This window comes from Ornithodoros turicata, chromosome 1, assembly GCF_037126465.1.
Source record: "Ornithodoros turicata isolate Travis chromosome 1, ASM3712646v1, whole genome shotgun sequence".
NCBI classification, from domain to species: Eukaryota; Metazoa; Arthropoda; class Arachnida; order Ixodida; family Argasidae; genus Ornithodoros; species Ornithodoros turicata.
The window spans coordinates 198,547,232-198,570,754 of NC_088201.1; the positions used below are offsets into that span (position 1 = coordinate 198,547,232).

The 23,523-nt window shown below is 42.5% G+C and overlaps 1 protein-coding gene across 3 annotated transcripts in view; it reads left to right on the forward strand.

Moving 5' to 3' along the window:
* The window catches only part of LOC135378933 (caspase-7-like), a 201,420-nt gene that overhangs the window by 60,383 nt on the left and 117,514 nt on the right, over positions 1-23,523 (forward strand). For all 3 annotated transcript variants that reach the window (XM_064612116.1, XM_064612117.1, XM_064612118.1), the window contains exon 4: positions 23,149-23,260. In XM_064612116.1, the coding sequence (XP_064468186.1) occupies positions 23,149-23,260 (112 nt within the window). The remainder of the gene's footprint in view (positions 1-23,148; positions 23,261-23,523) is intronic.

Here is a 23,523-nt window from a genome sequence, read left to right on the forward strand (position 1 = left end):
TTTTCTGTAAAAAAATACCAAACTTGGCGTAAACGTTCAAAAAGGCCAAATTTTGTTACCAATTTGCTTCATGACGGAACGTCTGAGGACATCGGGCTTAGTGCCATTCGATAGGACGTTGAAAGAACTTTCGTGCTGTATAAAGTTCATTTTTCTCAGTCCAATGCTTTCTGTGTTATTAGCTTGAGAATCGCACATGGTAGGCGAAAATTGCCAATGTTGCATCTCAGTTTTCTCAAAAATGCCATCTTCGATTTCCTTGATTATTTTTGAAAAGGTGGCGTCATGTCTCTACTTTAGACCCCAAGTGAGACAATCTTTTATTTTTACCTGAGAGATGCGCAGCGATTTTTTTGGTCAGGCATGGTCCACGAGACTGCAGCCTTGCGTGCGCCTTCCACGAGCACGCGGCCTTCAACCTCTTCTTTGCTACAGGTCTCCCGCTGACGGAGTAATCAATGACCGCACTGCGTGAGCTTGTTGTAGTATCCCCAGAGCATTACTTTGCGTTTACCCAATGGTCTCCCAGTTCTGTCAGGCGCATTCAAACCGTGGGAGAGTACAAGAGTTGCCTGTGCGCCCTTGACGAGAAGCCCCAGTCCGTGAACATACCGACAAAGTAGTGACAAGAAACGAAGCGCTTCGTAAAGATCTTTGTCCAGTGGTAACATCGTAGCTTTTGTTTCAAGTTGCCGCCAGTCCCCCAGGCAGTGTGAAAGTCACATCCTTGTCATTGGTAAAAGACCGTTGTTGAAGTTTCGAAAAACGTAAAATGTGCCCATTGCAAGACCCCTGCAGATGATGGCTGGCACCATTGGATTAGTATCATCCGAAAGCTTTACAGGACCTTTCACATCATATAACGTGACTGGGTTCAAGCGCATTTTTTGTCCGCCTATTATCGCAAAACCACGAGTGGTACGCGAAAATTTTGCATGTTCGATCTTGATTATTTCTAAAACGCCAGAACATTTTTCACGATTTATTCCACAGGGGCAGAATTATGCCTGTACTTTGCGCTGCTGGTAAGGTAGGTACCTTTTCTCTTTTTGATTGAGACGCTGGACTAACTTTCCGTGGAGCGATTTTTCCACACAAAGGCGCCCCTCGTATGTTTACGAGAGCGCTTTGCTACGTTGTCTTTGCTTTGTAATTTATTGCCCAGATGTTGCATTCTGTACCTATTTTGCACTTATGGTACGTACGTTTATTTTTTTCCTTTAGAGACGCAGGGCAATACTTTCGTGGGCGCCTTGAACTTACGCAATTTCATGGGAGTCGCACGCACGACGTGTGCGTATGCACGTGCGCATATTCACTATTCTCCCGCACATGTGCTTGAGGCAATGCACATACGAACGCTATGAGGCTGTCGTGCGAGTTAATATTAGGAAGGCAGAACTACGGACACAGGGGACAGAAAGTTACAACACGCGAGAATACAAATTTGTGGCCGCCTAGTTGCAGCCGTCTCTTAGCTTGGGCGCAATAAGTGATAGTTCCGAAGCTGCGTATGCTACCTTTAATTAGTTTTATGCCCCATAGCGTTATTTCGGAACCACGACGAGTACTATATACAAAGCCCGTAAGACCGCTGTGATGACAGTATGTTGCTGCTCTCAAGTATAACATGTTAACCCTCCACGAGCTGTGTCAGTGCCACCGTGGGAATCAAAATTTCCGACAGAACAACGCACAACTAAAATCCCTCGTTCCCGTTAGCCGTACGTACCTTAAACCCTCGGTGTGGTCGTCAGTAATCCTTTTGGAATCCATGCGCTTGAACCCAGTCACTATATATCATGTGAAAGGTCATATCTAAACCTATCGGATGATGCTAATCCAATGGTTGCATCCATTAACTGCAGCGGTCTCGCAATGGGCACATTTTACGTTTTTCGAAACTTCCACAACGTTGTTTTACCAATGAAAATGGTATGACTTTCACACTGCCTGGGGGACTGGTGGCAACCTGAAACAAAAGCTACGATGTTACCACTGGATAAAGATCTTTACGAAGCGCTTCGTTTCTCCTCACTACTTTGTCGGTGTGTTCGAGGACTGGGGCTTCTCGTCAAGGGCGCACAGGCAACTCATGTACTCTCCCACGGTTTGAATGAGCCTGACGGAACTGGGAGATCATTGGGTAAACGTAAAGTGATGCTCTGGGGACACTACAACAAGCTCACGCAGTGCGGTCATTGATTACTCCGTCAGCGGGAGACCTGTAGCAAAGAAGAGGTTGAAGGCCGCGTGCTCGTGGATGGCGCACGCAAGGCTGCAGTCTCGTGGACCATGCCTGACCAAAAAAATCGCTGCGCGTCTCTCGGGTAAAAATAACAGATTGTCTCACTTGGCGTCTAAAGTAGAGGCATGACGCCACCTTTTCAAAAATAATCAAGGAAATCGACGATGGCATTTTTGAGAAAATTGAGATGCAACATTGGCAATTTTCGGCTACCATGTGCGATTCTCAAGCTAATAACACAGAAAGCACTGGACTGAGAAAAATGAACTTTATACAGCACGAAATTTATTCCAGCGTCCTATCGAATGGCACTAAGCTCGATGTCCTCAGACGTTCCGTCATGAAGCAAATTGGTAACAAAGTTTGGCCTTTTTGAACGTTTACGCAAAGTTTGGCATTTTTTAGCAGAAAATCTGTGACCCTCAGAGTTCTGTGGGTGGCTGTCGACAGTGTCTATGGTGCAGCCTATAATCAGAAAAAAACTCCACTTCCTAGACATAAAATCAGCGGTGCTAGATCCCGTCAAAGTCGGTCCAGAAGAAAGCGCGCTCAAGCAGCCTCGGACTTTCCTTCTCTCCCACGCGGAAACTACTCAACGCACGAGCGTCGCACGTGGCGCGATTTGCGTCGTTTGAGCTGTCATCTAACATATATTTTTTCTAGCCGAATTAAAAAATACGACTTTCACACGTTGTTCGATTTAAAATGAAACTACCCAGTAAAGAATCAGGGATAGTCCCAGGATTTTCGTCTCGGGGCGGTGGCACTCATATTTGAAGCTTTTCTGACTTTTTTGGCTTTTCTGGCAGACAAGGTGTTGCAAGATTTTTGGGGGTGCTGGGAAAATCCCTGCTAAAGACACTCCTCGGAGTCTGACCCGGACGTACGCGTGGAACGCAAACGCAATACGAAACGAAAACAAACGAACAATGTTGCCAACGCCTTTCGGAACACCGTCGTATATTGCAACCAGTGGCAAACGGAATGACAGATGCTATCATGGGCGGATTTGGGGGAGGGAGAGGTCCTAATGTCCAGACTCCTCTCCTTCAATTTCTGTCGTTACATAGACGGCAGGACCCCCCGCCCTTCAGAAAAATATTGGATCCGCCTCTGGATGTTATGATAGTTCCAAGAAAGCTTCCTCTTGTGCTTATACACATGCACACGCAAAAGAACTATTGCGCAATCATGTTGTGTAACATGCTATCGCATCCGGAAACAACTGATACGGATAATGTTCGTCACCGCTCCACAGTCTGCTAGGTGAAGTTTGTCTTCTGAGAAACAGCTCATGTATGACATCATGACATTACATAAACTATATATGGTACTGCTTGTGACACGGTTGTCTGAAATCAGCACCCCGTGGTTTATCCCATCTCAAATCTCGAGATGTTACAACATCATTTACTTCGAGTAAGAAACACGTGCAGCACATGGTCCACCTTTAAATACAATATTGGAACAACATATTTGAGGGCAATTAAGGAAATATGTGCTCCAGAACTACTGACAGGCGATTTCAAACAACCGTGTCGCGAGCAGTACACATGAACTCATAACTGCAGATGTGAGGATGATTTTCATTTTCTTCTCGCTTCAGTGCAGTCTGTGATTGCATACATTGTCAAAAATATCAACCGAATGCATTGAGTTCTTTACAACTTATTTCTGAAAGCTAGTAGTCCCAGTCTCATATCACTCCACACTTAGGAGTTTGGAATTACAAATTCACAGATATTTAGGTAATTTTTTAGAAGCAAAAACTTTGTTCACTTTGCACAAATAAAGTGCGGGTCTTAACTGTGTGGGCATATCTCATCTTCATTCCGATATAATTCCACCTACATAACACATGTGAGGGTGTACGTTATGTGCCAGAAATCTTCCCATTCAAGACGTGGAAAATAGATGCACTGCGACCTATCTGTGTTGCGGCTAATACGCGTGCATGGTGAGAAAGGCAAAGTAAAGGTAAAAAGCTTTGGATCATATACATTTGGTAAGGTTAGCTAACTTTAGTTAGGTTAGGTCAGGCTGGGTTAGACAGAGTTGGGGTTCTGGCACCTCCAGGTACGCAATCGGTGGTGCCGGCCCGGAACTCTGCCGAGTTCCCTCCCGAGCAAACATGGCGACTGCTAGTTTTGAGCGTCTTCCCGTCCATGGACACCGCGGTGCGGCTGGGGTCGTGGTAATGATACTGGAATGTTACCGTAGTGAACCTTTTTTTTTAAGAACACACCAGGCTAGACTGCGGAAGTCGCGGTTCAGATTGGGAATTGTCTGGGAAGTTTTCAAGGTTGTGAATGCTTTGTTGTTACTATCGTCTCTGATCGTCGTCGTCGTCGTCGTCTTTGTGATGTATGCGTAGTCATTATTGTTTACACCGCATTTCCCGGCCGCCTGGAACTTCTTCACATGGCCTCATACATGTAATAGTACACGGAATCAATTACGACTTTCCTTCATTCCCTTCCAGCAGCAACGAGGTAGGGTATCGCCCCTGACGATTAAACTCTCCCATAACCATCAACATCAAATAAAGAGGTTGAAAGCGCAATGGAAAGAACTTGCTTTTGAACCGGTATAGCGTTGATGACGGGATACGTGAAATGCTTATTCCACTTTTTTAATTCTTTTCAACACATTTTCGAGTGGTCTTTTGTTCTCAATAGATGTTTCATGGTGCCTTCAATATGTTGTACGTTGAGGTACGTTGTTGTACGAAGAAAAAGTCCTCGGGGAGCAAACACAAATAAAGAAGCCGCAGTTCCATATGCCCTATTAATTGCCGAAAAGAATGATCGAAATTAAAATATCGTATTAGGGCCCCAAGTAGATCATGTAAGTGAAAATGTATGTGAAGTCAGACAGGTCAGTGAATCAGTGCTTGAAGTGCTGTTAATACTATGATAAATTATTCGACGATGGCTTTGTGCGCATTGATCACAATGTGAAAGAAAAACCTGTAGTTTGCAGCTGCAGTTGGAGTATTTAAATGTGCATAAAGTACTATTCCAATATTTCATATTTCTCGTCAGTTCTTCCGATTTTGATTTTTATTCTTCTCTTTTCATTTTGCAATTCCGCCGCAATAACTGGTTATTAATGTGGAAAATGATTAAACCAGGAGACAAAGATACAGAGACGATCACAAATACATTCTCGGGAATGTGTCTGTGACCATCTCTGTATTCCTTATTCTCTCGGTGTTTAATCAGTTTATCAGTTTCATCTATGATGCGAACCTGACCTAACCTAACCTATCGTTACCTGTGCTGCACTCCCAAGACGAGCGACTTTATCAGGCAAGAGTTGAGAATGTTGGTGTTCTCGCACTCGCTCCAGTATTCCCAAACTACCGAACCACCCAAACCCAGCGAGAGCATGAAATTATAATTTCGCTCATATCTCTCCTGCCAATATGGCAGACGACAAAACGAAACCGGTGCGAAACCGTATACGCGCATACAGGCACGTGGAAATGTAATACAGCTAGTAATTGTGGTAATTGTGACAGTTTTGACGGCACTATATCAAGCACAAAAAATAAGTCTATATTGCATGCGCCGGGCTATTTCAAGCATACAATTGTTTGTAAATAAATTCATTCCGGAATCCTCTGGGGGACCCAATGTCACAGCAAATAATCACAGAACTGGCCGATGTTTGGTGAGTGTAAAGCCGGTGATTTAAGTTAGAAAATTACCATGGGCTAAACCTATAAAAGAAATAAGTAGTTCTGTGGCTGTAGTGAAGACGCGGGTCGTGCTGGGGTTGCAAGGGCCAGCGCGGCCAGCGCAAAAGACTATTCAAAGCAGTCATTGCAGCTTGTGCGCTTGGTAAATTTACTGCCCAAATAAAATTCTTCTAACATGCTTCCTACTTCCAAATTCCTAACCAGCTCCGCCGCTGCAGCCAACTCGTATGTTGGACGACTGTATTGTGAAGTTGTGGATCTTCAAACCACTCCAACCAAGTTATTGACGTGGTATGATTTTCCACGTCTTTTAACTCCTGCAGATGCATCCAGTTGGAAACGATATGCTTCAATTGTATCTACTTTTCGCCGTTTCTTTTTTTTTCTTTTTCTGCCGTAGAACTTCTTGTGTGTTAGTGAGAGGGTATATGGGAGGGCAGCTAGTTCCAAGGAGAGAGTTGGACAGGCTGCAGCCTCAGTTTTTGGCCAGCTCATTGCAGTGTATAACATACTGTACGAAACGCAGCGCACAAGTTTCAAGAGAGAAAACCATTGCAAATGCTGAGTGACAGCGTGCGAACAAGAACACCTTGATGAACAAGAACGAACACCTTGATGATAATATGATACAGTCCATAGAGCATCCGTCACACATGGCAAGCAACAGTTATATGATTCTTCAGAATTGCAAAGAAAATCTGCTCTACGAGACCTTCGTAACAATAATATTGTTTAGTTGCTTTCACGATTTCTTTGTTTGGTTTACCAAATCTTTCATTACATGTGCCAGTGATTTTAGTCATATCCAATTTGTGCGTTTCTTAGTCTGAGACGGCAAAACATAGCTCTGTTTATCCTTCAGATTTCTGTGTATCTAGATATATGAGCAGGAGACATGAGCTCAACAAACCTGAGTCAGTGTGTGCACAACATTGGTCATCGAGAGTAATGTTGTGATGACAAAGCAAGGTACAGTTTGTAAATTCGAGCTACAGGTCATCAATAAAGCAGTAAGTCAGACATTTTGACGTGTTAGTAGATTCCGACGAAAAGGACTAGTGTGGTAGGCTGAAACACATTTCTCATTGGTGGGCATTTCCCAGATATCCCACTGACTAAAGGAATCCCGGCAGTGTCTGTCCAAAAATAAGCACTGGGAATCCGCAACAAAGATGGAGCACATCAAAAAATTAAGAGGTTTCGTGGAGGGCCTGTACTCCGTCTGGTATACAGATAGGTACACATGTAGAGAACGACTATGTAGCGGAAAAGTAAAAGACGAAAACGATAGGGAATTAGAAGCGAAGGAAATGTTCCGTACTGTGTACCTATTTGTGTACCTGATGAAGTGCAGATCCTGTACAAAGGAGTGCAAACTATATTAACCATACTTTTTAGAAACCAAATTACTCCACAGTAATCAGATCATGCCTATTCATAAACCTAAAAATGTGAATATTAATAACCCCTTTGCAGCATTTTTGAAAAGCTGAGAGGCATTGAACATTGATATTGTAATTATTTAAGTCCTTTTTGTGTCAATCGTATAAAAGACAACGATTTTTACAGTTTGCATCACTTTAGGAAATATACCCATACGTAATGGCGAATTACTGATTATTGATCACAACCATATGGAATTGGTGGGACCAATGCTTTCCAAGCTATTAAGATTCACTAGTGAGATGGGTACCTTTGCAAAACTGCTAGGGGGAAGGAAAATGTAGTCTAGATTAAACGTAGGGTCATCCGCAAAAATTCGTCCCAAGAATGGAAACTATGATAATTTAAAAAAGCGTGTAATGCAATCTAGCTAACTTATTTCGGAATAAAACATACATTTAAGTTTGACAGGGTCTGATGAGCTTGCACAGCTTAACTCTGGCGGACAGGAAACTGTTCTGAAAGCTTCTGTTCAATCAATATGAAATCATAACACTTGCAATCATAGGCTTGCAATAACTTGTTCAGTTGTTGCACTAATGCACTGGTAACCCGACTGTGAGCACAACTTCGTCAAAGCATTTTTGATCAAGGCCTCTTCAGTAACTTATGGTGACATGCTTTGAATGCTTTGTCTGAGAAGTTCTCTGACATGTTTTCTATTTGGTTTCCCATACCCCCAGCATAACCCAATCATCAAGGTGATATGCCGAAACCTTAGCTTCACATCAAGAGGGAACTCTTTCTTGACCACAAACACTACAGCAGAAACACACATGAAACATTGCAAATCTAACTAACAGGCTGGACTTAACACGCTACAGCTCCTACTCTTCCTTTTGTGTAGTAACGGATAGCGCCAGCTTTCATCTAACCCACAATCAATATCTTTGGCCAGAGGGCTATTTGTCCCGTGTATTTTGTGACAGAATTCCTTCACTGGGGGCTACTGCAAGTGCTACTACTTTATCTGTACATTCGGCATGACTAACATGTTTTCTGTATATTATCAGAACGCTAGAGGTCTCCGCACAATGCAAAGAGTATTCTCAACTAGCCTGTGGCTTCCAGTTGCGATAATATATGAATTACCGAAACTTGGTTGCATTCTCATTTCCTTAGTTCCGATTATTTTGTAACGAATATCAGGTCTTCCGACATGACAGAGATTATGGCTCATTGGGTCTACAAATTTGTGGTAATGTCCTTATCGCTGTTCATGCATCTGTTCCTGCCTTTCGACGGTACGACCTCGAAAGTAATCACTAGAGCCCAGATTCCTAAGCGATTGCCTTTTTTTTTTTTGCGGTTGTAATAGTGCCTTATCAATACAGGAGCGCGAACTGGGTACTGAGAAACCTCCTGTATGGATCTGATACTGCCTATAAATGCCTATTCCAGCATTAGTGCCTACTGTGGCAAAGATGCCTAAAACTCCGATTACACATCGAAAAATGCCTTTAACAGCTCTAAGGCGGTGGCGAAACTTCATTGGCCAGGTGAAATTGACATTGGTCACGTCGCACATCCTTTTGAAGCCATCGATCGCTTGAAAGGCGCGAGTATCTCAAAGGTGCTGAAATGTAAAGCTGATAATTGAGAATCTGTTACTCCGTACAGTTGCTCGTTCTTTCTCTACCTTCTAGCATTGTGTAGTTTTGCACGTCGTAATTGTAAAATATGGGCATGTTTTGTAACGGTGTTGTCGGGTGTGGGGTAAATGAGGGGTGTGAGGAACGAAGAGAGGCACAGCACAGGCTCGGTACGATCCCTACAGTTTTGCAACGTGAGGAAGCTGAACTCCTTGCGGGCAGTCAGGGCCAGAGTGGAGTTTCTAGTCCACCATAGCCATAGGTACACGAGCGAAAGTGACAGCATGTCTAGTGTAAGCAGACATGATCCCCCACATTTGCCTGCTAGTGCGAGTCTAGTGGTAATGCTGAAAACGAAATGTAGAAGGTGAAGCTTCATAGATTCTAGGACTAAGAAATTTGCGCGTTAGACTAAAACCTTCGATTCTCCAAGCCCACTTCGCATAGCGCCAGTACGCTGCCCGTGACAAGCCCTTCTGAGAAGTGTCGTTAAACGGGTGGCAATGACTAGAAGCCTTGTGACCACAGTAGGATGGATAAGCTTTACGTTTCGTGCAGCAAAAATGTTAGAGAAATAGTCACAACTTTCACGAAACAAGGAAGTCACTGTGCTTATCATAGTGTTCTTGCAGATGCGACTTATTTATTCACTTTGTTTTTGCACTTTCAGAGCTACAGATGAAAAAAATAAATAAGTTTATGGTATCTAGAATGCCATTTTTGGTGCCTAAATGTTTTTTTTTGCGCCATTTATAGGTGCCAAAAAACAAGTTTTTTTCGTGCTTAAAAATCCGGCTATAGTAATCACAAGTCTGTTTGAGTCGAAATACCAAGGCTCAACTGGCGAACTAAGGCTCAAGGTCTCTTATCTCCTTGAGTCTCTCGATTAGCATAGCCTTGTCCTGTCAAATATATTTAAGAACTGCTCCTCCAACATACTGGATTTGATAATTAGCAACTTTCATCTGAAAGACATAATAACCACTTCAAGGACGGAAGAAGGAAGTCACTGAAAAGCTAGCCAGTTGTAGTGGTTGGTTTGTCCCTTCAGATGACGCACCTTTCGAAGTCGCTGGGGACGTATGTTAGCTTAGCTTAATTGATAATAGCCCTGGACCGGTAATCCAGAAGCTGTGGGCTTGAGTCCTACAGCTAGCTACCATTTTCAGTGACTTCCTTCTTTCATCATGAATTTCTTAGGCACTTGAGGCTTTGTATGTATTTGTTCTTTTCGATCTGTTCCAGCCTCAGAAAATCAATTCCCATCATAACTACTTCATCCGCATTAGTTGAGCCTGACAAATATCATCCACCCTTGATCACTATTCTTCCCCTTACCGCTAATCGACGATATCCAGAGGTCAGAAACGGCTATGAGTACAGTAGGGGCGACTACTTACAGCTGTGCAGATTTTATGCCAACGCTGACTGGTTTCCAGTAACAAATGCTGATGAGATTAATATTGCCACAGCTAATCTTACCAGCTTAGTTCTTGATGGCATCGACAGATTTATTTCAAAATGTAGTCAAATTTCAAAGTCAAATTGAGAAGATACCCTTTCTGGTTTTCTCGGAAACTAAGATGCCTCATGCGCAGAAAGCTTCAGTTTCACCACAGATATGTCACTATGGGCAGTTCCTACTGGCACAATAAATTTTCAGTTGGTCGTCGTCAAACAAAAAGCTTATATAGACGGGATGATTTCTGTAGAGGGTTCGCTTAATAGAAATCCTAAAATGTTCCGGAGATATGTTTAAATCAAAATATCGCTTGATACCTGTTGTATGTGTGTTAGAAGGCAACACCCCTGTGACTCACTCCATTGAAGTTGCCAATGCATTTGCTAAGCAGTTTGCTTAAATGTGGTTTGAACAAAGCAAAACTCCCCTTGCAATTGTGCAAAGTGTGCACCCAGCATTCCTACAACTTCTTTTACACTGTCACACATTTACACAACTGAGTCAGATGTTTATTTTGCTATGAAAGACCTGAAAGGTAACAGAAGTTGTGGCTTCAGCAAGATACCCAACTTCATTGTGAAAGGTCGTGCTTCAGTGTTTCCTCCCATACTAGCAACTATATTTGATAGGTCTCTTAGACAATGTGTGTTCTCATCGTTATGGAAAAAATCTATTATTCCGGTACATGAATCTGGGTCGCACCAATTCTTCGGCACACTATCGGCTGATATCGCTATTTTCGTTTCTCGAAGTTCTTCGAAAACATTCATCCACCTTTCGTCGTTTTTAAATCTTTGCTGTCAGCTACCCAGCATGGCTTTACTTCTGGTAGAGCAGCAGAAACAAACTTGGTCATTTTCCTTAATTATATGGGACAAAGAGTAGCATCGGGCTTACAAGTTGATACTATTTCTTTTGATTTTTTGGCGGGCTTCAATTCGGTTTGTCACCCATTGTTATTATGTACATTATCACACTATGGCATTAGTAATCCACTTTGCTCATAGTTTGCCTCTTCTTTCTCTGACAGATTGAATGTTGTTCGTGTCAACGGTTATTCATGCTCTTATAATGTATCCGCAGGTGTACCACAGGGGCCTTACCTAGCTCCCCTACCTTTTAACATCTTTGTGAATTATCTTCCAACTTTTGTGAAAAATTAAAATGTTCTTCAATAAGGAGATGACCTGAAGCTGTTGAGAGAAATTAGATGCTAATTAAAGATTGTATATTGCTCCGGGATGATATTACTTCTCTTATTGAGGGGTGCTATAATGACTTACTCATGCTTAATGATGGTATGACACTCAGGATTTCATTCACAAGGACAACAACAACAACTTTATTTTGGCTTTGGAGAGTGGGGAGGTTCGTCGCCACAGGCGATAGTCTACCCCCTTGCTGGTGGGAATGTCACCTGGAAAATTAATTGGATTACCCACAAGTACTATCTTTCGACTTTAACATTTGTGCATGTCGGTGTTACTTGTGATCTCAGCGTTTATCTTGAACACGTTTTATCTTTTGTTCACCGTGCCAACAAAGTAACATCTGCAGCATGAGAAACTTTGGTCTTATTGCTCGCATTTCTAAATTATTCTCGAGTCCTTCTTGCTTCTTACGTCTGTACATCACTTTGGTTGTGCCACATCTAGAATTTGCTTGTACCGCATGTAATTCTTTAGACTTGACAAGACAACAAGTGATCGAAAAAGTGCAGTAGCTTTTCATCAGATTGTTCTATGATAGACAAAATGGCGTTTCTATTTATTACCACTGCCATCACCTGCTACGAAAATTAGGTTCGCCAACATTATTATCTCGTTGAGCTATTCATGACCTTTTGTTCCTGCACAGAGTACATAGTTCATTCCCTCCTTGATTGTACCTATCGGCTATCGTCTCTTCCTTTTAATGTGCCGTCAAAGGTGTTATGTCATTCCCCAATTTTTTACACCGCTACACACAGTGACTATAGTCCATTAACCTGCCTAATGACTAATTTCAATCACTTTTATCATGAGCACGGTGTCAGCATTTTTATGCCCTGTAGCTTATTTTATATAGTGCTGTAAAACCTATTGTTTAGCCGTTTGTTATATGATGTTTCTAATGTTCATTATTTTGTTTTAGATCATTGTGCACCATTAGATAGACCCTTATAGGTTGTTAATGGGCACTTTATAAAAATAAACTTGAAACTTAGAATGAGACACAAGAACTGGTTCACCAATTAAACTCGCAACAGGCATGGCGCGTGCTAGGTTCATGTCTTTTGGAAGTGAAGGTCCAATAACTTAGTAAGCATATAATACCTTCTCTTCATCTGGAAAATGAGCAGCATACAAGCTGTGTATGTGTGTCCTCTTTTCTGCATTCCTTCCAGTTTCTGATAAACACCAAGGAGGGGATCCCGACACAGGGATGAAGAGACGACACAACAAATTCTCAAACACAGCAAAAAACTTCAATGCAACTGTGCCCTATATATCCAGAAACCTCCGTTTTTTGCTGTGTTTGAGAATTTGTTGTGTCGTCTCTTCCATCCCTGCCTCTGGTTCTCCTCCCTGATCATGCAGCACCTTGTCAGCGCTTTGTCTCTTCTATCGATCATCCGACAAACACCCAGTGTGAAACCCTGTTGTTCGTGCTGTCTTTCCCAGCCATGATCAGTTCAGGAGTTCTGGCTGACAACTTCATGAAATTTGGTGTGAAGAAGTATGAGTTTACATACATGATGATATTATAATTTGGTGTGATGTGAGAACACAAGATGGACAGTCATCATTTTGGCTAATGTGCACATGGTGCGCATGAATCCAAGGAAAGTATAACTAATGGTTGTAGTATACATAGATATATTTTTAGATAATGTTAATTATAAGTGCAGGTAAGCTGGTGGATAAATTCCATACTCAGAGAAGCCTGAGACTGGGCACTAGTAAGAGCGATACACACAAACTGGGAGCTCAAGAGCCCCGTGTGAGTGTCTACTGTTCTTCCTAGTGCCCAAGCTCAGGCTTCTTCAAGTTTAGATATTATGTACACTTTTGATGACTAGCAAATAGTTGCACATGTTACAGAAACAATAAGACGGAAACAACGGTCTAGTGGGAGAAGGGATGCCCCAACCGTGTGCTTGTCTAGTGTCTGTCATGGTGACCACTGGGGTGATTGGCAAAATGTAGGACAGTGTTGGAGGCAGGTCTTCTGCCTCAAAACCAGCCTCGTGTATGTTTCTTGTCTCTTGTCTTTCTTCTCTTTGCATTGACAAATCTCACAAAACCGTGGTTCAGGTTTCAGAGGAAAGCAGTTGGAAACGCAGAATACTTGGAGATCTTCCTGGATAATAGAGAGTGACCCAACTTCAAATGGCATACATTGCCAACTTACACCAGCTTTTAGCCCACAAGCCCTCTCATATATTGAAACCGGAACTTTACACTAAAATGTGCCTTTCCCCCTTAAAACATAACTCGTTAAAGTATGACGTCTACTATAAAATGAGGCTACTATAAAGCAACCTGGAAGCACCATCAGTTTACACGGGACAATTTTTTCCTCCCATGCCATCTGGGACATTGTCTTTGGTGCCATTCTTTTCGGGAGCCTTTTTCCTGGAGCAAGTTTTTCTCTAACCCAGGACTTCCACGTCTCTCTTGAGAAGGTTAGTTTGTGAGCTTGTTTGAGTAAAGCATTAAGACCCCGAAAAGGCAGGACATAAGGCCCGTGCCGAATGAGGAGTGAGAGAGGGCACGTAAAATGTTAATAGGGAGTTTTAGTACTTCGGCACATTGCTAAGCTTGGATTTGATAGCTTCTGTTATCATATCATTTTCATTCAAAAATTCCTTAACAACCATTTATGAGGACGGGTGGATTTACGGAGGGGGGAATGTCCTGACCCCACCCTCAATTTCTGTTGTTACATAGAGTTTCAATTGACCTTGGTTGTGCAATAGCATGCTGTGCAAGGCAGGACCCCCCCCCCCCCGAAAAATCCTGGGTCCGCCTCTGTACGAGGACACTAAGCATCAATGAATAGCAAAGCGACGGTGAAGTCAGTCATTTCTGTAGAGCATTCGTTTGCATGTGTAGAGCACCTATTCAATATTGGGGGTAGTGCTTCAAAATGAAAGAAAGAAAACTGGGAAGGCTATCTGATAGTAACAAATGTAAATGCAGCCGGTGACACACATGAAAGGAAGAACTGTGGGCGCATCCCTTCTATAGAGTTGAAGAAGGAAGACCTCTTGTTCGTATGTGTTCAGCAAGAATAAACGTTTTTGTCCTCGCAAATTCCTGTCTGTGAGTTACTGATGACACCTTAACAAAGCTGGTATATTAGAGTGTATGTTCCTTCTTCATTTCATGTGGATGTGTCACTTGATGTGTTTCCATTTGTTATTGTAACATACCAACTACCCTGCTTCAACACTTCAAGCTATTTAATTTCAAAAATTAATTCCAAAAAGCAAGTAATTTCAAAAAGCAGTTCTCCTTGTGAACTAATAAGGACTTCTGATGCCATTCGCAAATTCAAACACCTCAGGGAAAAGAGGTGGTGACGCCAGGAATCGAACCTGGTTCTTCTGATCTGTTCAATTCTTGGTCTCGGCACCTCTTTTCCCTGAGTTGTTTGAATTTCAGAATGGCATAAGAAAGCTTTATTAGTTCACAAGATGAACCGCTTTTTGAAATTACTATCCAATAGCTTGAAGTGCTGAAGCAGGGCAGTTCGTATGTCATAGTAACAAACATAAATGCAGCAGGTGTCACATTCAGATTTGATTTGATTTGATTTGGATTTTAGTGGTGCACTAGTTACTAAGGCCATAATGTGCCAAATACTACTGGAAGTTTTACCTAGGCAAAATTAGTTTCAATGAAAACATGGCTAGGAAGCAAGCAAGCTGGTGAAGATGATGCATGATGTAAATCCCCGAGACTCTATAGGGAACACGAAGGGACAGACACAACACGAACAACACGACTTCGTGTTGTGTTTCGTGCTTCATGTTGTCTTCCCTAGTCTAGGTGTTTTCCATTATGCAAAATTAGTATGTTCACAAAAATTAAGATAAATGCTGGATTAGTAATTAAAATCACAGAAAGGAATTAAATTTCTGGGCGTGTGAGGCTTACGTGTCTGTGTCGTCTCTAATTATGGTCTGCTGCGGCCAATTCTCGTGTGAGAGGTTTGGTTTTACGGACACTACAGGATTCGATTCAAGTGGGACTGTTGTTTCTGAACACTGTTACATGTTCTTCCTTTCTTTATCTCTTCCTTTATTAGCAATACAAAACAAAAGAAAACATGCAAGAAATGGGATTGTAGGGTAAACATGCAACACAGTCCTAGACACAAAAATAATATAAATAATAATAATAATAATAAAATAGTATCACTGTCTTGTGAGGATACTGCAGAGCAGCAACAAACACACTTTGAAACTACAAACATAAATCTGATGCCAAAAATTAACAACACACAAAAAGTAACAACAAGCACACTTACAAACAGGAAACAGAATTTGACAATGTCATAAATTATTTATTGTCGTTATCAGTAGAAAAGAACACATAAACTTCCTGTTTAAATTTACGAATGGACGAAGTCTGATGTGCAACCAAATGCAAAATGTTCCAGACCTTGACACCAAAAAATGCAACAGTAAACTGCCCAAAATTGCTTCTGGAAATTGGAAGCTTCAGAAACAGATGGAAATTGGAAGCTTCAGAGTAAGGTTATCACTGTGCAGTGAGTATGGTGATGAATAAAGTTGTAAGGAGATCATTGATGAATGGCAGATCCTGCTTATGAATTTATAAACAAGGCTGGCAAGTTTTACCTTTAGTAGGTCAAATACACTACTTACATACAAAAAGGAAAGGTGAGACTAACAGAAGCGTGAGGATGTAACGATAGCACAATCCTAAGTGCACTTTTTTGCGTAATATATCATCTGTTCAAATGGGATGCGTATGTGAGTCAGTAAATGCATAATTTATGTGGCTCTGGATCAATGCCTAATATATCAGAAGAAGGACTCTGGTAGGTAAAATAAATTCGACTTTTGCAAGTGCAAGAAGTCCGGGAACAATCATGGTCTAAACATCCAGAATATGTGGCTTCCATCAAGGTGCTCAAGCTGTAAAACACCCAGAAACTTTGCAGACGAGAATCTATTTATCTCATCGTCCCCAAGATGCAGTTTATAGTGAGTATTTGCGATTGCTTCCTGTTAAGGATGAAATATGATGTAGCTAGATATACTAGGCATTTTCAATATTTCTGTTTGGAGATAACCATGTGAATACCTCAGAAGAACTGCGTTAGCTTTGGAAAACAATGAGCGTGTATCATTAGCCTCGACTAGGATGTCTGTGCCATCCGCATATAATATACATGTAACTCGTAAATAGTCCAGTACGTCGTTTACATATACTAGGCAGAGAAAATGGGACGAACACTGACCCCTGTGGAATGCCACTGTTTATTGGCAACATGCGTGACTATGCTTCACAGATCTGTACATACTGATATCTGCTGTTAAGTTAGCTCTGGGGGACGCCACATACACCATACCTGGGGAGCTTCCTTCTGTAGTATGCTGTGATCAAACAGATGAAATGCTTTTTTAAGTCAATGAATATTCCCATAGTCAGCAGCTTCTGATCAATGTTTTGTGTTATGTCTTCTGTTGCATTCACAAAGGCCAATTCTATTGACTTTACGTCACAGAAAAAAAAAAAAAACTGAAAAGCTGTCAATAACTTGTGACAATCAAAGAAATGCTACAAGCGCTTTAAGATTAGCATTTCCACAATCTTGCTTAGGACCAGAAGAATAGCTATAGGTCTGTAGTTTTGAGCTCCTTGTTTAGCACCTTTATGTATATAGGTATGACTCTTGCTATTTTTAACTCTTAGGGCTACACCCTAGCCTCAAACATTGTGTTGACAAGGTGGCCATGGGTTGTGAGAGGAGGCTAAAGGAACCGCCTGACAAATTCAGTTGAGATACGATCGTAGTGGACCGAACGTGTTTTTTGAGTCCGTTAACTAGCTGCTCAATTTCGTGGGGATCGGTAGGAGCAAGAAAAAAGTGTTAGGTATGTTCCAGTTTGATCATAAGGATTCGGCTCCGAAAGGCAACTATAGTGGTTCAAACCTGTTATTTCTAACCAGTGCGGTCCATGAACGAGCTCAATAACATGAACTTGCCTCCGTTGGAATGATCCACATTTACTGCACTACATTGGTTCGTTATATTTATTTTTTTTTTATGGTGGACTGAGGCAGGGGATTGCAATGCTCATGACAGGTTTTTGGGATAGCTTATGGTGGGCACTCTAGTGCGGAGAATGGGCAATGTGCACAAGTAAATCAGGCGTTCTCCTCCTACCACGTATGGTATCATTACTTCCTTCCTGAGAAGTTGAGAACAGGCACTGTACCATTATCTGACACCTTGCATATATTTTAACAGTAAGTGAAAAACGTGCACCCTGCTTTCATAGCAAATAGCAAGCATAACTTCAGTCCTTTAAACTTGCGCTAGCATTACTATAACATGTAACTTTCATCTTGCAAAGTAATTGCTCCTGAGCGTATTAAATGATGATGCCCTGCTCATGAAACATCGAGTGGCAACCACTGCCACTACCTGCTCAAAATCAGCAAAGCCATCACCTGTGAATGAAGAGAATGTAGAAGGCGGCGTAGACTACATATGTCAGTCTGACTAAGTAATCGCTTACAATGACATTGGCAAGTACCACTTTGTTTGAAACCTGATTATGTATATGCCCTTTTGTAACACTATGAATGTTTCTGAGTAGCCACAAAGATTGTGCTCTTCAGATTGCAGTTGTCGGTCTCACTGGAGCATATGTTACCGGCAAAGTATTCGGTTGAATACCAAGATCTTTTTCGCAAAGTATGAAGTCTGCTTCCTGGCAAACGTCTTTCGCACTCTGCCTAGGCATTCTGTACATTTTGAAAGCCGCTTCGGGCAAAGTATGAAAAATGTTTCTTCTCGACGGTGAACACTTGTTGACGAATGAAATCTCTAAATGAAATCTCTGATTTTTGTTATTTTTGGTGTGTATTGTTTGCAAAAACATGCGACCAGAGTAGACTGTTCATTCGTCGTGACTTGGTCAGTTTTGAGTATCCTTTTGCATCAACACAGGGTCAGAGTGGGTACAAGTACACTGTTCATCTGTCGTTACTGACTTAGGTAGTTTTGTTTATATTTTGCATGATGAAAACAAAACATTTTCACACTTTGCCTGCCACAGCGTACACGTTCTGTACATATTCTATAGAATGCCTAGACACTGCATGAAATGAATTTCATTTCACACTTTGCTGGATGATTTCGAATAGTTTATAAAATGGCTGGGGTGGGGCATTCTATAGAATGCCAGATTTAACACTTTGAAGGTAATATACGTATTATCATGAAGAAGTGTCTGCTTCGTGCAACAATTAATCAGTTCAACACATTGATTCTATTACCTTGCATCCCACATAGGTGCACTTTAAATTTCTTGAGTATTTTGTAGTAAACGTGTCTCTCCCTTCACTGCTCCTGCCTGCTATTTCTACTGCTATGCTATTAAACTTTATACATGTTTTGCCTGTGTGTATGGTTAAACCTTTGCATTTTTCCATGTTCATTTTTTATATTTTTGCTGTCCTTCTACTGTGCACATGCATGTGGCAGTGTAATTCTCAATTTCTCGCTTCTTCAGCAAATTTTACTACATGCCATACTGTTGAGCACAAAACAAGTGAGATGTTTCATAGAACAAATCGATCGTGTCACCTGATGTAATGCAGACATAGTGCAGAAACACTTGCGATTAAAACTGCACCAGAGTGCTCAGTCCCTTGCATTGCATCTGCTTTTTCCCAACAACAAATGGACCACCTACGTTTAATGTTTTAACATAGCAACTTGTTGCAAGCGCTCACGTTTTGGCACTCGACTACCATGCGTTTTGAAAGCTTGTGTAAAGTGTAAAATGCCTTAGGCTTGGGAGTGCTCAAAAAGAAAACAAACAGATGTTGGGGACCACCTGCACTCTGAGCAGGGAATGGCTTATTATCATTAATTCCATGCCATTGTGTTTGCGTGTCAGAATGTCTACAGTTTGTGTAACTAAGCAGACCAAACTGTTAGCGAAGTAAGAATCTATCGCCAGGCATCGCTGCTTCTCTAAATACAGGTATCATATGACAACGGAAGCTCACCAGCCGACGCCCGAGAGAGAGAGAGAGAACCACGAGACACGAACGAAAGCGGACGCGTGGCCGCACGGAGAGTTTAATTTCATCCTATATCTAGTATGTAACCTACCAAATAAAACTCAGTTATCCCGTTACGAATTCACTGTGACTACGGTGCTCACAACTGACACCACACTGCATCAAACTCTGCACAAATCCGATCATGCGACTAAACAAGTGAACGGCATGTGTCTCTTGCTTCTTGAAAATAATGATTCAAAATAAAGATCGCGGCGAGGTAATCCAATTCTCTCCTCAACCGTCACCAGCGCAGGGAGCATAACATGAAACTCCACGTAACATCGGCATTTTCCGAGGCGCTGTTACACACTTCGGGTTTACGCAGCAGCACAGGTACACAATATCACACGCTATCCGAATCCGATCGGGCACAGCGATGCCTTCCTTGCTCCTTCCTTCAATGATGATTTATGCAGCTAAAGTGGCACCTCTGATCAGTCTCCACAAAACTCACAAGACATTTGGGACTATTTTCTGCCGCGGGTGTGGCGCTGTCACAAGGATCATCCGGGTTCGGCCAAGCCACGACGAAAGGAAGTTGAGAACTATTTTTCAGAGCGGACAACGACACTGCTATACCACTTGACTGCAGCGACCAATCAAATCGGGTGGATTCTGAACAGTTCATTTTTAACGATATATTGTTAACCGTAGATTTTTGAGAATGTATTGTTAAAAGTGGATAGTTACGCGGTTTATTTTTAATGGTGGATTCTTAAGCGTATATTCTGGGCGTTTTATTTTTAACGGTGGATACTTACACGATTATTCTTGAGCGTTTATATTTAACGGTTTCAAATAGGTTACACCCCTGAAAGACCGCCGACGCCCCTGCAAGTGTTCCATGGACGACCAGAAACGATGCTCCTGGAACATCACCAAAGCCACTATACATCTACTGTTCACGTCTATCCTCCCCCTTCCCCTTGTATATAAACACTTTTCACCTATTTTCAAGTTTAGTCTTGCTGAGGGCATCGCTGATTGCCGTCACGTCGACCCATAACTGTACTGTACATCTATTTCTAGTACCTCCCAGATAATTTTAAGGTAATAAAAGTAGTAATTCTTTTTCATCTATATAGCGCTTCCAAAGTCTCTTCGCTGCTTGCACTTGTATAGTCTATATCTTTTTCGGCGCCTATCTGCACTAAGTTTAAAATGCAAAGACACACACACACCAGATAAAAGTTCAGAAGGCCACGAAGTAAATACAGTTATAAAGGAATGAAGGGGAAACAACCAAGGTAGGGGAAGCAAAAAGGGCTGGTGTATTACAATTTAATCTATTAGAAATGTATCTAGAGGTCAGGTCAACGTTGCGGCGGAAGCCCGGCTTCGATCGTGCAGTTATGAAACATTTGCATACATTGCATGGTGGGTCCTGCATGGTAAAGGAACCACCGGCGCGTGTCCTGCGAGACAGAGATACACTCTGTACCTACACGCGATTTCTCACCCGACGCCAATAACATTACCTCCAGTCTTTCGAGTCGAACTGCCCCTCGTCTGCGTTCGGAGCGGCAGTCTCCCGTCTAAAAAGCTGCGTACCATCGTCCACTGCACACTTCTCATATGCACCACCTATGTGGACCCTTTGTACCCCAACAGTCCACACGGACATCCCTGGCCTAGGAAAGAAGAGTAACGTGCCTCCTATCATCGCGCGCCAACTTGCGCTGGAACATTTAGACACTGCACACCACCAACGTAGGGAAGTGTACACTGACGGATCTGTGGTACCAGGCAGTTCAACGGCCGCACTCTACGTGCCAAGTTGTAAGATCCAGCAAGGACTTAAGCTTCCTCATTAAACATCCTCCACAGAGGCAGAGCTCTACGCCATCTACGCAGCATTGTCATACGTATCGCGTTCATCAGCGGACAATTTGACGATTCTCACTGACAGCAGGTCAGCATTACAGATGATAGTCTCATACTCTGATAATAAGATTAACAACATCTGCACAAGGATCGTCAAAGCGCTAGAACGAATTACTCGCCTCAGGCCACAGTGTCTGGTTCCAGTGGGTGCCAGGCCATATTGGCATGTACGGGAACACATATGCTGATGACGCTGCCCACCACGCTCATGAGGAAGGTGAGCTAATTGCGTCAGTACCGATGTCGTCGTCCGCCAGCAGAATTCGGGTGAGGCGGCTCTGCGCCCGCAATACACTATACTTCGTAGAAAATGCTGTGCCTGAAAACACGTTCCTGCACTACATCGACCCGAAGATGGAATACACGACCACTCTGCGGCTCACCCGAAGGGAAGAAACTCTCGTACACCGTTTACGGTTAAACGTAGCCCGAACACCGTCACTGCTATACAAGATGGGCCAACTGAACTCCTCAGCATGCGCAACGTGCAGGGTGGAAGCAGACACAGCGCATCTACTACTGCACTGCAGACGTTACCACACTGCACGCGACACCCTCAAAGGACGCCTGACTGCTCTAGGACACACACAGATAGAGCTTCCTGTATGACTTGGCCTTGTGCGACACTCCAGTCAGTGGTGCGTCACTCGAGCTTTCCTCGACTTTCTCCACACGACAGACCTCATGAACAAATTATGAGTTGACCTTTCATGCCATCTACACATCACGCCGTCCTCATCATCTCATATTCGTTTTTACTTCATCTCTGTGATATATTTTGATTGAGGAATGGCAAGCCGACCTTCGGTCAGGCTGACCTTTCCGAAATAAACGTGTATCCCCCCCCCTCCCTGCATGGTAAGCAAATGAAACAGGTTTCGAGCCATGTCACCTCACTGCTCTATTAAGACGAAGAAGTTATGCGTGCATATCGATACACCGAGAAAATAACAACAACAGCAACTTTAGCTCGAGAGAGCTCTACTATTCTGTACTACTCTCGAGGAGGTCGAGAAAACAACGGCTACAAACTAACATGCTCCTTACAATACCACAAGGTATTTCAGCCCGTACACATTCAGCGTAAGGGATTAAATAACACAACCTCAGTGGATTTAGTTTTGCTCGCATCGCGTTGACTGTATGGTAAAATAAGCCGTTGCCGAAATGGGAGGTGATGGAAAAATCAGATCTATTGGAATGCAATTCATCCAAAGCAAAATATGACAACCGATAAATTTATTGCCTCTGCTGTTGGTTGAGTCCTGTGTACCATGTCAATCGCCATACTAGAGGCTCATTTGTACATTCGGCCCAACTAGGTGCCCTTTTATTTATTTATAGACACGCGACTTACCACTACACCCAAATGTTTCTGAGTGTGCGATTGTAGACAACGCTGTTCATATCCATATAAAAATGAAAGAGAAGAATTATGACAGCGCTAATGTCTCATTGGTTGGATTTCATTTACTAAGTATTACCTTACTTTCCAGACGTTACGTGGCTGGAAACAGGGAGGCGAACATCACTTTGCTGACGGTCCGAGCAAGACTACAAGTGTGCCTTCACGTGCTGATTTCTTTACATTCGAGAGTACCTCGGCAGGTATTTCTTATCTTCTAAAGTGCTGATGGAAAGTGAATAGAAGGGCGAGCGAAAGGAGTAGAGAAAACTTCCTTAAAATAAGCACTTTACACAGCGAGCATTTCCGTTTCCGCACATTCTAGCTACCCTGTAGCCGTACTACGTGTTTCGAGCCTCCTGTGGAAAACTTTAACGCTCACGCTAGTTTCACCTTCAAATACTGAGAGACATATCCATAGGTCTTATCTTATTCTAAAATATGCAACCACACATCTTATGACATA